The sequence below is a fragment of the Camarhynchus parvulus genome, chromosome 2 (assembly GCF_901933205.1).
Source record: "Camarhynchus parvulus chromosome 2, STF_HiC, whole genome shotgun sequence".
NCBI classification, from domain to species: Eukaryota; Metazoa; Chordata; class Aves; order Passeriformes; family Thraupidae; genus Camarhynchus; species Camarhynchus parvulus.
In genome coordinates, this window is record NC_044572.1 from 77,428,047 (window position 1) to 77,446,182 (window position 18,136).

Sequence of the window (18,136 nt, forward strand, 5' to 3'; positions counted from 1 at the left end):
GTGCCTGAGGGCTGAAAGAAAGCAAATGTCACCCCAAACTTAAAAAAGGGTAAGAAGGAAGACTCAGGGAATGACCAGCCAGTCAGCCTCACTTCAATCCATGGAAAAGAGATGGTATGCCTAATTCTGAAGTGACAAAACAAAGCTGGGAGGAGTGACCAATACCCCATAACACTGTGCAGCCTTTCAGAAGGACCTTGACAGGCTGCAAAGATGGACAAAGAACTGCCTGAAATTCAACAAGGGCAAGTGCAATGTTGTCATCTTATTGCAGGGGTTCCATACTGTTGTCTCCTATCACAAAAGTTTCATACCTTCTTGGTGTTTCTCATGGGCAGCTCCTCAGAGCACTGACTCTTTCTTCTTCACAAAGCAGCCAACTGACTCCAGTTCCCCTCCCAACCAGCCACCCCACTCTTTTATAGCACTCTTCTTCTCATTGGTTACAGCTGTGGCCTGTTAAAGTCAGGCCTGTTCCTAATCCTTGATAATTGGCCCAGCTGCAACTCCTTAGGGGTAAGATTACTTTCTATATTATCTTTATTTTCTTATATTCTATCCCCCTACAATGCAGGGTCCTGCCTCTGGAGAAGAATAACCTTATGCACCAGGACAGGCTGGAGCTCAACCAGCTGGAAAGCAGCTCTGTGGAGAAGGACCTGAGAGACCTCATGGATAAGAAACTGTCCACGGGGTGCATTAAAAATAGCACTACAAGCAGGTTGAGGGAAGTGATCCTGCCCCTCTGCTCAGCCCTGGTGAGACCACATCTGGAGTGCTGTGTGCAGTTCTGGGCTCGTCAGTACAAGAAAGACATGGAGCTCCTGGAGCAGGTCCAGCAGAGGGTGAAAAAGATGATTACAGGACTGGAGCATCTCTGTTATGAGGAAAGGCTGAGGCAACTGGGCCTGATCAGCCTTGAGAAGAGAACTGAGGTGGAGTCTTATCAATGTTGATAAGCATCTCAAGGGAGAGTGTCCAGAGGATGTAGTCAGGCTCTTGTAAGTGCCAAGTAGGACAAGAGGCAGAAACTGATGCACAGGAAGTTCCACCTGAACATGAGGAAGGACTTTATGGTACAGGGGCCTGAGAACTGGGGCAGATTGCCCAAAGAGGTTGTGGAGTCTCTCTTACCGGAGGTATTCAAGAATTGTCTGGACACAATCCTGTCCCACATGCTCTAGGGAACAGAGATGACCCTGCTTGAGAAGGGAGGTTGGACCAGATAACCCACTGTGGTCCCTTCCAACCTGATCCATCCTGCCACTCTGTGAAACATCCTCTCATTTGAATGCATTAGAATTAAAAAACAGTAGGTTCTGATGAAATTCCATCTTCAAGTCCTGCTTTCTCAGTCATAAGGAAGGCTCTTGCATGCACTCTGCACAATTTCATGTAAAGGAGACTATCTATTCTGCATTCTGAAAGACATTTCCCTTTTTTCTTACACCTTGCCTTCTGAGAGAGTATTTCCCCATTCATACTGCCAGATTCATGTCTAGGTACAGTGCCAGTACCTAGACAGTTTTCTCTACCAGACATTTCTCTATTTAGGCATTTCTCTCACTAGGAACTTCTCAGTTTACTAAACCTAACATCGCACCTAATGTTTTTACTTAGATCACTCTTTCTACAAATAAAGCCAAAATGCCCAAACTTGCTGATTCACAGTAATTTTGGTTCTTCCTCGGCAATGACAGCTCCAGTATGAGCTTGCCTGTTCCATAAACTCTAAACAAATGCTAGATTCAAAAATGTTGCTGGCCTGCTTGGCCTGCTCTCACACGATGTTGACCGAAGAGTGGAGCTAAACCTATAAAGTCATTATCGACTCTCCACCACGCATAATCAAACAGGTAATGCCATCTAAGAGATTACAGTAATTAGCTCCAAAATTAGATCCATGAAAATCAATTATTCTTACTGATCTTTTACATGGCATGATCACACAGACAGGAAGATCAGCATAGTTTGGTGTTAAACACCTATAAGATATTGCATAAACATTTTATGGGATTGCTGTACAGTACTATTTCTGGGGTAAAAACACTTGTTTGGAGTGGCTTAACTGGCTTTGACCATAGATGTTGAGCCATACACTTTCTCCTGTAAACTCCCTTGTCCCAAGTCCTAAACAGTTACATCAGAAATATTATTCTTTCTAATAAGACATATAAATGTTTATAATTGTTAAAATAAGTGTATATAATTGCTACATTAGCTCAATTCTATAAAACCCGGATTCAGAAAAGAACAACACTGCATTTGAGCATGCAATATTTACTACTGTCCTTGCATATTTTTACTAAACAAAAAGGAATATCTGATGTGGGAGATATTAGAGCTTCCTGATCATGATCTCTATTACAGAAAATATAAAATTGAAGCATTATTCTTCCATATATTAATTCATTGTTGAGTTCTACTCTTAAAGCTTTGAGTTCATAGGCATTAAGAAGCACAACCTCTAGAAGTGAGCGAAAAAAGTCCCAAACACTAGCATTTTTGAGTAAGAAGCAGCATCAACACTCATATATTTTTGTCAGTTGTGTTAAATTTTTCATCTTATGCCACCTGGTATTATGCACCTCGTATTGGGTTTGCATGACAAGGTTCTGGTAATGGCAAGGGGAAGAAGGAGGAGAACTACAGGGGCAGCTTCTGTGAAGAGCTGCCAGAAGCTCTCCCTATGTCTGCAGAGCCGATGCCTGCCAGCTCCAATGCAGACCTGCTGCTGGCCAAGGCCGAGCACATCAGTGATGGTGATAGTCCCTCTGGGATAACACATGTAAGAAGGACAAAAACCTGCTGTGCAACAACAGGTGGGAGACAGGAATGAGAACATGTGGGAGAAACAACACTGCTGACACCAAAGTCAGTGAAGAAGGAAGGGAGGAGATGAGATGCTTCAGTCACTGGAGCATAGATTCCCCTGCAGCTCATGGTGCAGCCCGGGGTGGGGTAGCTGTCCCTCCGCAGCCCATGAAGGTCCATGGTGGAGCAGAGATCCATCTGCAGCCAACTGAGGACTCTTTTGTGAACCATCCACATTTGGGCAGGTGAATGCCCAAACGAGGCTGTGATCTTGTGGGAAACCCACACTAGACCAGCTTTAGTGGCAGGATTTGTGACCCCACAGGGGGCCCTCACTGGAGCAGCCTGTTCCTGAAGGACTGCACCTCATGGAAGGGACCCTACACTGGAGCAGGGGAAGAATGTAAGGATTCCTCCCCCTGAGGAGGAAGGAACACCAGAGACAACATGATGAACACACTACAGCCCCCACGCCCTGTTGCCCTGCACCACTGTGGGGAGGAGGAGGGGGATGAGAAATCAGGAGTAAAGTTAAGCCTGGGAAGAAGGGAGGCATGGGGGGAAGGTCTTTGGAAGGTGGTTTTAAGATCTGGTTTTATTTCTCATTATTTGATTGGTAAATAAACTAATTTCCTAGCACTGAGTCTGTTTTGCCTATGACAGTAACTGGTGAGTGATCTCTCCCTGTCCTTATCTTGACTGCTGAGCCTTTCATTGTATTTTCTCTCCCCTGCCCAGTTGAGGAGGGGAGTCATGGAGTGGCTGTGTGGGCATCTGGCACAAAGCCACAGTCAAGCTACCACATAGTTTAGTTTACAAGGTCAGTCAGGTCCCATGTATCCCAACTGCCCAACAGATAAATATTTCAGTGAACACAAGAGTATTTTGAAATGCACAGGCTTGTACACAAAATACTTTAAAGACATGTCACAGTCCTATTGCATTTTGCATATCACAGGACAACACTTAATGCACTCCTGTTCCATAGTTAAATATTATATTACAGTTAAATAAAAGAACAAAGAGGATGTAATTTCAAACATATTCCTCAATAGAGACTTTAGGGATGCTAAGGCTAAGAGAGTGTTCAGAGAAAACTGTTTGCCAATTATTAATTGGAAAGTTATTCTTCACTTAAATGGTAACTGGGAAAGATATCAGAACTTAGTGAAAAGATGCAGGAAAAATTCCACAAAAGCATGCATGAAGCTTCAGGATGAAATAGGATTAACTAAAAATGCATGGTACATATGTCACCTATGACACAAGTCTTTAAAGACTTTTGAGGAATCTCGGCAACTAAAGTATTATAATAAAGGATATAATGAGTAGACACCTGAAGAAATATGATCTATTGAGAAGAAACAGCATAGGTACTGATTAATAAAGCTCTGCTCTAGAAGTCTGCTGAAGTTCTCTGACAGATCTCTGAATGAGGGCAGTCTGGTTTACCTGGATTTCAAAAATAGTTTTGGCAAAATTCATCACCTAAGGCTTAAAGGGAGCTATGTATACACATAAGAAGTCCTGATGTGTGTAAATAATTGGCTAGAAGATAGGGAACAGACAGTAAGAGAAAACAATCCATTCCAAACAAAGGAAGGAGATAATTCCTGAGGTTCAGGAGATGCTCTAAGATCTTCAACCTATTGAACAGTGAACTGGAAAATGATGAAGAGCAAGCTTAGAGTTTAGTGATGACATCAAGTTATTCAGGAAAGCCAGGATAAGGGCAGACTGAAAAAACCTGCGTGACTTTACAAAACTGAATAGTTGTCCAATTAAATAGCAAATAAATTCCAAGTAGATAAAGTGAGGCGGGTGAGGTGAGGGGGAAGCCCTCACCAGAATGAGCCATACAGCAGGCTCTGAAGTGAACATTAGCACTTAGGGACAAAATTGTGATGTTTCATTAGTTACAGGAAAAAAAAAGGGGGAAAAAAATAAAGCAGTCCCTAGAAATTATTACAAAAGCAAACCATGGCACAGTGTTATGAAACTATTAATATCTTTGATCTGTTCTGACTTCTAACAACTGCAGAGATGATGTGACTAGAACCACACAAGAAAGTTATTTCTTGTTGAGAAATCTTATTTCAGTTATAGAACTGAAAAAAATTCAGGAAAAGGGAAGATGGATGTTCAAAGTCATACCTTATTAAAAGTGACTACAACACAAGAGTGCTGCAATGGTGAGAGAGACTAAGACACAATTCCTCAGCCTCAAAGTAGAGACAAGTAAGAAAGCACCATGGGTATGACTGGACAAAGAGTCAATAATCCTGCACTGGTAGGACAAGGGAAATAATTCTTCCCCTCCTTCTACCATTTGTGAGACCACATATGGAATACTTTGTACAGTCTGGGCCAACCCAAGACAAGACAGACGCTGACATACTGGAAGAAGTCCGGAGGGCCCCTGGAACGTCAGTGGCACACGGCTGATGACACAGAAGGAAAGGCTGGGAGAGCTGGGTTCACTCTGGAAGACAGAGGTTACAGAGTACCTGATGTGTGGTTATAGAATGGATAGGGACAGAGCCCTTCCCTGCAAGGTGCAGAACCACATTAGAGGAAATGGGTGAAATAAGAAATTTTGAATAGATAATAAGAAAATATTCTTCACAATGAATGTAGCCAAATGTTCAAACAGGTTGCCCAGAGTGCATTGCAGAATCTCTAGCCCTCAGAGGTGATCAGAGCTAATCTGGGCATGACACCAAGCAACATGTCACAGCCAAGGAACAGGGGTGCTGACTGTGTATGTGTGGAGAGAAAGGTCAGATCAAATGTCTTACAGGTGCTCCTTCCAAACTAACCTAGTCTGTGATCCTGTCAGGAAATGAAGCTAATGGAAAACAAGCTGAAACAAAAAAGAAAAAGGAGGGAAATTCATTCCATTTTGAGTTGGAATCCTCAACTGAATTCAATACTTACTCTATGATGACATCAGCGTTTTCAAACATATTTCAGAAGCATTAGAATGCTTTTATATTTGTAAACTCCTTTGAAACAACCACTTGCAAAGCTTTCTCCTTGGTTTTCATCCATTGTTTACACTTTAGTCCCTAGCACCAGACCCACAGTCCCTAACTTAATTCTGTGCATTACAGCTCACCCATGCAACTGCTCACTGGTTGCTAGTCCTAGTTTTTCCCATCCCAAACTCAAACTGCACACAAACCTTTCAAACCCTGGCAGGCAAAACATCAAAGTACAGGAAGATCAAAGCCAGACAACCTATTAATTATTATTTTTTTTCTGAAAAAGACATCTAAACTTTCAATGGCTGGGAACGAAGCATCCATTTCTTCTCTCACACTAATGTTTATACCAGAGTGCTTTCAGTAAAATTATTCATATAAACCAAGCCCAAGAAAAATCAACAGCAAAAAAAGGAGAACCGGCATCCATCAAGCATTCTTTTTTTCCATTAGCTAAATTACAAAACCTATTCCAGAAGAGCTTTTCACTAATTTCTGTTCATATCTTTCATGGTATATGTCAGGAAAGCAGAGCCCAGTAATCTAGAATGGATGCAACTTTAATCAAAATCCAAGAGTTCCCTTATTTGTAGTCTATCCTTTCTATGGAAACCTCACCTCATCCTCCCCTATCCAGATTCCATTCCCCCTTTTCTGAGGAGATGGGGGGGATTTTTGAACACCAGTGACTGAAGGGAGTGTCACAGAGAGTAAAAATTTGGTGCAGGGGGAACATACTATCATCCTCAAATGTTCAATGTTATAATCCTTAGGGCAGTGGGATGACATTGCCATTATCCTACAGTTGGTTAAACCCAAATTTTAACATTTTAACCCCAGTATGCTTTCTGAGTCTAATTATCCCATGGTCACTTTAAAAGTGCCTGAGGAACATCTGACTCCTTCCCAGGCTTACCTATTAACTGTTTGGAGTTAGCTGCATTTGGGTGCTGGATAGAACCGCCCACATTACTGAAATAACTGAATGCTAGCAAGGGAAAGCAAATTGCCTCTGGCTAAGCTGGGGATGGTTTTGCAAGTTATGGGCAGTGTTCACTAGAGCAGCAGCTTGGCATCCTGCAGCGACCTGAAAAAAGGGCGAGTATAGGAGAAACTCTCTCATTTGTGCCCATCTCTCTACCTCCTTTTCCTTGCAAAAAGGCTGGCTTTTCTCCTGTGGACTGTTAAGATTTCCTGTTAGGATTCCCTCTGCTCCTTCTCTCAAAACCAGGGAAGCAAACAACTACTCCTCAGCCTAGGAAAACATGAGACGCCCAAGTGACAGCGGAAGGAGTGCTCAGCAACTGTGAGCAGCTGCTTGCATACATAGGAGACAGCTGCCTGCTTTCCAGCACACAGAGCACACTCTGTTTTGACCAAGTCTTTTTAGGACAAATTTTTATTCATCAGCACAAAACTCAAGCAAGAGAACAAAGTATTTCTCCAGCCTTGCTGCAACTACTTCCCATTTGTCTTCATGTGTGTTTCAGGTTACTAGCAGAGCCTGTCTCTTTCCTTTTGCTCTCTCAGACTTTCAGAGACAACACTTAATCACATTTTAGCTGGGCTTATTATTCAGGTAGGTCTGCCTGGCTCTGGGTTTTTAGACATAAGAGCATAGAAGTATAACTAATTAGCATAAAACTAAAATATCCTTTAGAATAATGTTTATTGCCTATTTAGAATAACATTCTGTACATTTCCTCTTAGGTGCTAGAGAGAGCATGTGGAATAAGAAAAATAAAGTAACTCCTTCCCAGGGTTATTTGGTGAAAACACACAACAGGCTTGCAATCCAGAGCCAATGTTACAACTTTTACCTCAAGAGAAAAAAAATACAACACATTGACCTTCAAGTGAGTGTGACTCCTTTTCCCATTAAAAAACCATCCTAATGGGGTGGCTGAAGCCTGAAACAGATGTCAATTCCCAATCCAAAATTATTATTCTTGCTTTTGCAGTAAAAAATATTTTATTTTACACACTTTATCCTGTGAAACACCTTCAACGATTCAAATTTTTGGCTCTCCTTATTCAGCAACAGATGCTCAAGTGACCATTCTCACCAGGCATGCTCCCCAGAATTCAGATTCCCAGCAGTCACATCAGCTATTACACACATCACCAGCTCGAACATAGTGCCACGCTTCCATCTGGAGCCTGGGGCTGGCCAGATAGGGAGCAGTGCAGATGACAGGACATCATGGTACAGATTTTAAGTACGTTTCCTGGATATTTAAGATGCAGATGTAAGTCATCAAACTCTCATAGGCTCAATTGTGGTTATAGAAGCTTCCAGTATTATGACAATAGCAACTTACTTCCATTTGGTTTTTTTTAGCATCTTGGGGACTTTTATCTTAGAATCATGGAATCACAGAATGTCGAGGAGCTGGAATAGACCTTAAAGATCATCTAGTCTCACCTCTCCTGCCACGGGCAGGGATACCTCCCACTAGACCAAGGTGCTCCATGCTTTATCCAGCCTGGCTTTAAGTGCTGCCCGGGATGGGGCATCCACAACGTCCCTGGGACACGCCTTCCAGTGTTAACCATCCTCATGGCAAAGAATTTCTTCCTAATGTCTAACCGAAATTTCCCCTCTTTCAATTTGAACCCATTACCCCGTGTCCTATCACTGCAGTCCCTGACAAAGTGTCCCTCTCCAGCTTCCCTACAGGCTCCCTTCAGATAGGGAGGTTTCGATAAGGTCTGCACACAATCTCCTCAATCCAAGCTGAACAGCCCCGATTTCCTCAGCCTGTCTTCACAGGGGAGATACTCCAGCGCTCTTATCAACTTGGTGGCAAGTTGATAAGCACTCCTCTGGACGCGCTCCAGCCGTGCTTGCCTGTGGCACACACACGCAAGGAGCAGATGAAGGAAGGACAAGTCTCACTGGCAACACCTTCCAGCAGGCTTCACCTTCCCAAATCTAGACAGCAACTGGGTCGCCCAGCCTTCCCCCAGCAGGGAACCGGTCTCTCCCTGAGGCTGGGGACACTCCCGCCAGGGGCGGCAGCCTCGGGCCCTCCCTCTCCCGGCACCTCCCCCGTCCCGCCGGCCGGGCCCGCCCCGCGGCACCTGCGCGGAGGCGGTGCGGGGTAACGCGGGGGCAGCGCCGCGCCCCGCCCCGGGCCCGCCCCCGCCGCCCCGGCCCGCCCGGCCCCAGCCCCGGCTCCGCCCGGCCCAGCCGCAGCCCGGCGGCCGCACCGGAGCCATGGCGAGCGCGGCGCTCCCCGCGCAGCCCCAGGAAGCGGAGGCCCCGCAGGAGCGAGGCGCGGCGGCGCCCGGGGGAGCCGGAGCCGGCGGAGGTGTCAGGCGGGGCCGGGGCGGCGGCGGTGCTGGGAGAGACCGGGCTGGCCGTGGGCTGCTGCATCGCGGCGGCGCTCAGCTGGGAGCGGCCCCTCCGCAGCCTGGGCGGCTTCGTCTGCGCCAACCTGCTCTTCTGGTGAGCCAGCCGGGCCGGGGTGGGCGCCGGGGCCGGGGTCGGGACCGCCCCCCGGGATGGGAAAGCCCCCGCCCGGCCCGGCCCAGCCCGCCCCGCCCGCAGCGGGCGCCTCCTCCCCCGGCCCCGCGCTTCCCGCGGCCCCCGGGAGGAGCTTTTGCCCCTGCCCTCTCCTGCCGTCGCTCCCGCGGTGAGCTGAACCGCACCCCAGCGAAGGAAGGTCCTGCACTTCGCTCCACCTGCCCCACGGCATTCCCTGCCCCCAGCCGCCGCTCCCGGTCTGGCCGCGGCCCTCGCGCTGAGTGCATCTGCTTGGTCGGGTTCTTTCACCCTCGGTTTCTGCCCCAGCCTCGCACACACACACAGGTTCTGCCCCCATATCCCACAGCATGATGCGTGGTGATGATGATGAGGAGGAGGAGTCTCAGGTGGAAGCTGAGCAGGGCGGCTGCAGGACACCCCGCCGAGAACTCGCATTTGGCACAGTCGAGAGGAGTCGCGGGCCCGCATTTCTGTGCAGAGTTTTGAAAGCTGCTGAAATCAGGTCCCGAGCCCATCGGTCGTGCTGTGCTGGTGCCCTGGTCCAGTACTTTAGAGTTCACTTTGGTATATGTGCTTTTCCAAATTGGTGGCCTACTTAGTGGAGTCTTTGTGAAGTGGGCACAGCTGGAATGTTGCTGCAGTGCACCAGTTCTCTTTTTGGACTAAGCTTTTTGTAGTTGGAGGCAGTTTAGCTGAATAAGCCCCAGAGATTAACATAGGGATGTGTTCATTGTTGTGTTTGTCATGTCTCTTTTGTTAATTTCTGTAGGAAAAAAGTTGTCTATGTGAAACTTCTTCAGGGCTTTCCTGTGATCTTAGGTTTTGCCAATGCCTATGTTTTTTTGCTTTCTGATCTGAAATGTTGTTGTATGCCTGCTTGATCATGTAGAGCAATTTCTAAATTAGTGCACTGCCTAATAGTACTGCAGAGGCTCTTACGACTGAATGGTGTTTCCTTTCCTGTGGCTAGAACTGCCTCCTTTCCTCTTAAGCGAATAAGATGTAAACAAGCAGGGCAGTGGATTAATAGCAAACTCCTCTTGATTCTCTGTAACCCTAACAGTGTGATGTTTTAACATGAGATCCAAGTCATAGAAAGAAGACTTTCTGAAGCTTTGTGCTGCACAAGAAAATCTCAGCAAATATTTTCAAAATCATTTTATCCTCTTTGATTCCAGAAACAAAATGTACATGACGTCTAATTTAGGTTGACTTTTACTATCCATCTTGCTCTTAGGTATTCTTGGTAAATCCTTTCATTGAGAAGGTTACATGGTTTTGCTCGCATTTTCTTTCAGAGGTCACCTGTTCTTTCAGCCATTTGGAAGAGTCATAGTGCCTTATATTTCTTTTCAGTGTGGCTCTGATAAAATTTTCAGGGACAACATCTAGCAGAATACATTTCCATGTCTCAAGAAATAGTAGGTGCTGGGCAACCCATTGGCTTTTTTTTTTCCAGATTTGACTCAAGCAAGGTATAGAATGCCTGCATTATTCAATGCCTGTAAGAAGTCTCCTTTGGTAGTCTTACTGACAACTTGGTGACCAGTATTTGAAGTTATTTTATCAAAATTTATAGCTCGCTCTACTCTGTTACTTTCAGGATGAGTTGGAACAGTAAAAGTCAAGACACAAATTGCTCATTTTAATTTGGTGGTGTTGTACCTCAGAAGTAAGTTCGCTGTCCTAGTGCCAGGGACTTTTGAGAGGTGTAGACAAACAAGGAAATGTGTAGAAGCAGGAATGATGAAAACAGTAAATGACCACAGTAAACTTCTGTGGTTTGAGAACATAAGGAGAGATCTCGGTAACAAACCTATGAAATCTGACACTTTGAAAATTAAACAGTCATTTAAATCAGAGGTCACATTTCCCTGCTTTGGTATTGGGGTCGTCAGTGTTTGCAGCACAGTGTGTTTGCTGCTTCTCATTTTCTTGTTTGAGATCCAGCTGGTCAGCCCGGTTTGTGATGACTCACACAGTCACAAACTGCTTCAGGACTGGGAACAAATGCCCACCCCTGCTGCCTGTGAAGTCTCTCCCAAGCTTTGTGCTGGCTGGAGCCTATAGGTAGAAGGAACATTTTCTAGTTGCTGTTTCATGTGCCTTTTCTTTCTTTGTCATGTGCCTACCAGTATCTGTGCCCCATAGGGGGCTCCCAGTGCATGCAGCCTCTAATCAGGATATCTCAGAGTTCAGAACTCTGTATTGCTGGATGGGAGAATTCTCCCACTAGAGCAGTAACAGTGTTGGTGGAAGAAGGAGAAAGGGGAGGTGAGGTTTAATTTTACAGTTTTCTGAATTTTGGAAAAGCAACACCATGTCCTTTCTCCCATCCATTTAATTCTGTTGGGACTGTTTTCCTGTTTTCCTCATGGTTAGTTGAGTTCTTGTATGTTCACCCATCAAAATATTTCATGTGTAAACTGTTGCAGTAGGAACTGCTGAGAGTGAACTGTTTCTCTGGTGTCACAGGATTTTTTTTTTTTAATATATTCCGTTGTAGCCTCTTTTGTGTTAAAAAAAACTCTTAGCCATTGTACTGTATATAAATACATTTTTGATGGTTACTACTAAAATATCATTCTTGTAAGTATAAGAAATTTACTGACTTAATTTCATTCTGTTTTCCTTGATTTTCTTAATATTCCTGACAAATTATGGTGGACTCGTTAACAAGAGCATGGTAAAAGCAGACACAAGTCTGGCTACTGAAAAAGCATTTTTCAGTTACCATCTCCATTATTTTTTCACTGTGAACAGCTTTAAGCCTCTTGCCCCATATGAACCTGACCAAAAATCTTTAAAATGAACAGGAGTTAAATATATATATATTATTTTGCACCTAACCATCTGAAATATGATTTGGATTCCTGTGCTGTGTATAGTTTGCAGACTGAAGTCAACATAACACAGGAAAACAAGGCTGGTTTTCCCCCGTTTTACACCTGTTGTACTGAAAAAGTGAGCGATTGGGCCAAGAACAGTGAAGTTCTGTGCTGGTTCCAGAATTTCACTCCAGGTGTTCTGAGTGCTCGGCTGTCGACTGATAACTTTCAGTCTTGGACTTAATCTTATCCAAATATTAACATTCAGTCCTAGATTTTTAAGAATTCTATCCTAATTATTATTCTCTGTGTGTATGGAATAGAGGGGATAGTGGCAGCTTTTTGTTCTCCCAAGCTGTAATTTGAAATTTCTACAAGTTTATTTTCAGTAATTCTGTAATGTTCCGTGTGTTTTGTAGTGTGCAGATATCTATTCCAAATACATGTTTTCTCTCTGCAGATAAATGTTTCAAAGTAAAGTACATTCATGTTTGCAAGGTCATCCCTATATACACCAGTTGCATCTGTTCACCAATTGCCCAATTTCCTGATTTCCCTAGGATTTTTTGTGAAGGGAGGCAGCAGAAAAACTAAGATGTAATAGATCTTTTCTCTTTTCCCGTCTTGTGGAACAAATTTATTGCATTACCCTATTTGCTATTCTCCTCACCAGCCTAAATCAACATTTTACTTTGAGGATTTTAATATACCTTATGACTTCCGAAGCTGTATTTGCATGTTACTGCAGGTCTGTTTTTAACAATGTTACATGATGTTATTGTACTGACTCAACAAAGTAACTGACCAACTGTGTAAAATACAAGTAGCAGTCCTTGATTTATACAGGTGTGCCTGCCTAATTTTCCATTAAAAATAATTTTTTGTCACCATCCATACCCATACTTTTTGTTTGTTTGTTTGGTCTCAGATCTAGTGAATATTTCCATTGTCTGAGAGAAACGAGAGAAAACTGTATCACTTATATCTGAATTGTCTATGTGCATTGCATCAGGTAAAGATTGTGTATTTTCCAGACAGAAAATCTAATTGCTCTTTGAATGTTAGTAACAAAACACACCTTCAGAGTTTAGTGGCTTGGTGTGTTTTGTTTTTAAGTATCCACTTTGTTTTAGGAATTGTCATTGAAGTGTTTGTTTTGTTTTAAAGTATCCAGTTCACTTTAAGATTTGTTCTTAAAGTGTTTCTTGCTTGAAATCTCTGCTTGGCAATGGTAAAGTATACCATGAAGAGATCTCAAAGTACTTTTCATTCAATAATTCTTTCAATGTAAGAAAGCAGTACTAAGCTAAGCATTTCTTTCATGTATTTGCACACAACTTGTAAATGCTACCACTACTATACCTCGCTTCTCTGTAAATCAAAATTTCTGCCCATTTAGAGAGCAGTGTGCATGCACAATGTATCCTTGCATTTTTATTCTTTGTTACAAGAAGAAAGACATGCAGCAGCCCTATTTTATGTGTTTGTGGACTGTATGTTTTTGTTCACTGGCAGCACTGACTGTGGCTATCGCTGGAAGTGTAGTCTAGGGGACCTACTCGGATATTCTTGGTGACAAAATGTCAAATCAAGTGACAATTGGAATAAAAGAAATCTTTGAAATCAAAACATAAAGGAAATACATCAAAATTAACTGAGTTGGAGTAAGGCAGGATATTGATATTCTGAGGCCAGTTTGTAGTATGCTGGTCTTCAGATCACTTAATTAAATTTGTAATATCTTCCAAGCCAGGAGAACACATACAGATTTTTCCTTATAGCACTCAGATGCTAAATATGGTTTTGAATGCAGGAAACTTTGGTCTTTGGCTGTTTTTGTTACAGGAAATCTTAGAGCTACATTTGTAGTTGTCTTGGGATTACTTTCCCGAAATCCAAAGTATCAGGAAGTGAATACTCCTGCCTTAAATTCTATTAAGAGTTTATGTCTCTGATGACTCAAGTAGGAATAGTAGAGTAGGTTGAGTTATTTTGTAATGATAATCCCTTCATTATCAGAAAATAGAAAAAAAATTCTGGCATAGGCAGTTTTGAAATTCACTGTGCATTCACGTGAATGGGTTTCTTATATGGTTGCTAGTTTGTTTCTTCTAGTCTGATAGTCCTTACTTATTTAATTTGCTGCCTTTTGATAAGTCTTTGTAACTTATTGGTATTGGAATTTATTTTATTCCACCTAGCTGTAGTACAGCAAATTGCTGATGTTTGTGGTTTGCTGTTTTTTGCTTCCGCGAAGGTGGTATTCCAAAATACTCTTCCTCAAGTAAAGCTAAAATTCCAACTTCAGCACAAGTTGTGATATAATTTTAATGTCTACTTCTTTTTACCCAGGCAGTATTAGGCTTATATTCACTTTTCCAATACAAATTATGAAAACTTTTGGAGGCTTTGGAGGTAGAAAAGTGGAACAGAAAGTGAAATTAATTTGATTTAGTTTACAAAAATGATTAAAAGCCATTAACAGCTTTTTAGTGACAGTTTTCATATTTTTGGCTGATGGATTAGTTTACAGGAATGAAAATTGACATTGTTTAAGAGCCAGACAATGTTACATAAAAACCTGGACAGTTGACAGCATTTTTCAACCAATAAGATGAAATCAGGATCAGTCAGAAAAGAAATCAAGTGGCATAATTGAGGAAAAGCAAGCATTACTGAAAAATTTAGGATGAAATCTAGGATGAGAACATGATGGAAGATGGAAATCCAGAACAAAGGAGAACAGAAATGAATTGCAGCATGGCTTGTGTTTATTCTGTCTTGCTGAAATGTACATATGCTGTGTCTAAAGCAGCTGTTTCAAGAGAGAAATTATAATTTCTTCATGTATTGCTTCAAAATAATGAGACCTTTCAAATAGTAAGTAGAATTTTGAGAACAATGGATGTTTTAGGGGGATATGCTCTGCTCCATGGTAGATGTTACAGGACTAATGAGAGCATTAAAGAAAAGGAGATTTAGGGCAGCACGGTAGAGGTGCTACTGCTGAAACTGCTGCTACTGTATGAGAAAATGGGATTAAGATTTCTTCTGTACTTTGCCAGAGCACAGGTTAATTAAGGTCATCTGGGCATTTGTCTGAAAAAACAAAGGCAGCAAGGTTATTTGATGCTATGTGTTTAACTCAAAATAATTTTAACTTCCATGGAAATATCATCTCCTCTTTTACACTGATGTAACAGTAGAATTTGATGTTGTGGTAGACTCAGAAGGTATGTAGTTCAGGACATTTAAACTTTCTCCTTCTCAAATGCTTTTTATGTGCCTGTCTGAATGCAACAGGTTGCAGTAAATCTGATCCAAAAGCACAAATATTGAAACTTGATTCTAACATCTACATTCCTCAAGAGGTTTCCTTGCAAACAGTGCAAGATAATTTTGCAATGTGAAGTTATTGACTTAATCCTATTTCCCAGACCACCGATATACTTCCAATGTACCAGTTTATAAGCACATTTTATCTTTAGTGATTAAATGCAAAGCATTGGAACAATTTTTCTAGTGTTTTTTTTTAGGGACTTATACTATTTTTTGTTTTATTTAGACTTATTTTTAAGGTTAAGAGGTGGTTTTGTGAGTTGGGGTAGAGAACATACACAATTTGATTTCCCATCCTGTGTGTTAAGTTAGCATTGTCCGGCTGTCTTTGCGTTTGCTATGAAACCTGTGCACAGACCTTCCAGAGAACTACCCCTTCTACAGATGCCTGTAACAATAATTTAAATTTCTGTGAGTCTGTTTCTTAGGACAAGAGGTTTATTTATTATTCAAAAATTTTTGAATTCTATTAAGTTCTAGAAGGTTTTCTAAAGAAAAACTGATTTAGCCTGTGCTTTCTGAATAAATACGATCCTAATCTTTCCAATGAAACCTGACAAATAAGCTCTTTGAATAAAAGTTGGTGGCTGAGTTTTCTTTGTCTTAACAAAGAAAGAATTTTAAAAAATGATCCAAGTTTTAGAATAATAAGCATGCATTTCCTGCTTGAGGGTTATTTTTTAAAATTATTTATTTTATGTACCTAGTGTTAGAATTTTTAGATTTCTGGGTGCTATCCAGTGGAACATTCTTTGCTAGCTGGCACATAGGTTACAAATCAACTGCTTTTCCATGCTTCATTTTACCCTGTTTGAAATATCTCAAGTACCTAATTTTCTCTCTTATTTAGAGAAAAACTTGAAGTGAAAAATGGTGCTTCTTTCTAATTTATGTCTTTATGGAAGGTTTTTCTCCACTAAATTAGACATGATCTAAAACATTTTTAATGTACATATTTTTAAGAAGCATTCTATTACAACATTTCCCAGGTTTTCAGCTAAACAGATATACAGCTTTCTAAGTTCAAAATGCCAGGCACCCAGAGTGCTAGTGTGTATATTTTAAATTTTAATTAACATTAGATGTGGAGTAAATGCTTTTGAAATTATTTTATTCAACAACTTGTGCTTTTTGGAATAGTAGGGAGGTTTTTTAGACTGAATTCAAGCTTTTGTTCCTTCTAAAAGTTTTGACATACACAGATGTGGTTTTTTACATGTAATTCCCTCTCTTCAGTATGGAATCTGCTGTACCATGTTTTGTGTATTTTTCAGACATACAAGCTAAATATCATACAAGTATAATAATATTGTGCCAAATTCTAGTCTATAAAGAGATTTTACAAAAAAGTGTGCATAACTTAGTCTGACTTAAGTGAAAATCTGCACTTTTTGTGTAGGAATAGACAGGGATTTTTTGCTTTATAATTCTTGAACAGTTACCTAAATACTTTGGCTCAGACCAGGTGTTTTGGTTTCAGCTGGGATGGAATTATTTTTCTTCCCGATACAGTGTTGCAGTGCTGTATTTTGGATTCAGTATGAGAACAAAGTTGATAACAAAGTGATATTTCAGTTGTTGCTGATCAGTGTTTACCCTAAGTCAAGGACTTCCCAGTTTTCCTTGCTCTGCCAGCAAGCAGGTGCACAAGAAACCAGAAAGGAGCACAGCCAGGACTGCTGACCTGAGCAGGCCAAAGGGATATTCCAAACCACAGTGTGGGAGGAGCTGGCCAGGAGCTGCCCATCATGGATCAGGTTGGGCTGAGCACTGGTCAGCGGATGATGAGCAGTGGTACCGTGCATCACCGGTCTTTATTTTTCTCTCTTTTTGTTGTATCACATTTCATTAGTTATTATTGTTACTCTTATTAACTTTATTTCAATTCTTAAAGTGTTCTTAAGCCCTGGCTTTTAGTTCTTTCCATTCTCCTTCCCATCTCAACAGGGCAGGAGGAAACTGAGCATCGTTAATTGTCAGCTAGTGTTATACCACAACACCAAGATGTACTAAAAGAACAATGGGAAAAATACTGGATTATTGAGTTCTGACTTCCAGTGTTTTGAATACTTGAGGCTTGGATTTCTGTATATGTAGATAAAGCATTTTGTTATTTACAGAGGCTTAGTATAAAAATCAGTTGTATAGAAGAGCAATTCACATAAAAGTTGTAAATTTAATAGACATAAAAAGCAGGATTTGCAAACCTTCTTTGGGATGGTTTTTCAGTGAGGAGAGTTTAAGCATTAAATTACCTGTAAATAAAATAGTGTTGAATATATATTTTTTTCTTCTTGATTCACAAGAGAGCAAGCAAAATGATTGACCCTCTGATCTGTAAGGGCACAAGTTTTCTGATAGTACCTTTACCATGTATTTCAAAAATGTTGTTCAGGCAGTGTGCTTCATGCTGTAATTAGAAGAAAACAAGCCCTCTTCCCCTTCCCCAAAATTCTTGCTTGAGACAGTCATCAGAATTTATTGCAACCACACAGGTGTTGATTGCTCTAGCAGTAAGTGTGGAAGAATGGTCTACATTCAGCTCCAAGCAGGAAGCAGTTATCACCAGGAAACAGTCACTACCACATCTTTTGCTTACCCAAATGCCTTCACTGTAGATGTTTATCTGAAACAGCATTAGATGGTGACCTGTAAGAGCAAAGTATGCGTAGCTTTGAAAT

At 41.7% G+C, this 18,136-nt stretch overlaps 1 protein-coding gene across 1 annotated transcript in view; it reads left to right on the forward strand.

Annotated features, from left to right (window-relative positions):
* The first annotated feature begins 9,018 nt into the window (after positions 1-9,018).
* The window catches only part of RETREG1 (reticulophagy regulator 1), a 64,233-nt gene continuing 55,115 nt past the window's right edge, over positions 9,019-18,136 (forward strand). Inside the window, 2 exon segments of the mRNA XM_030971846.1 lie at positions 9,019-9,087; positions 9,089-9,249. Coding sequence (XP_030827706.1) covers positions 9,019-9,087; positions 9,089-9,249 — 230 coding nt within the window.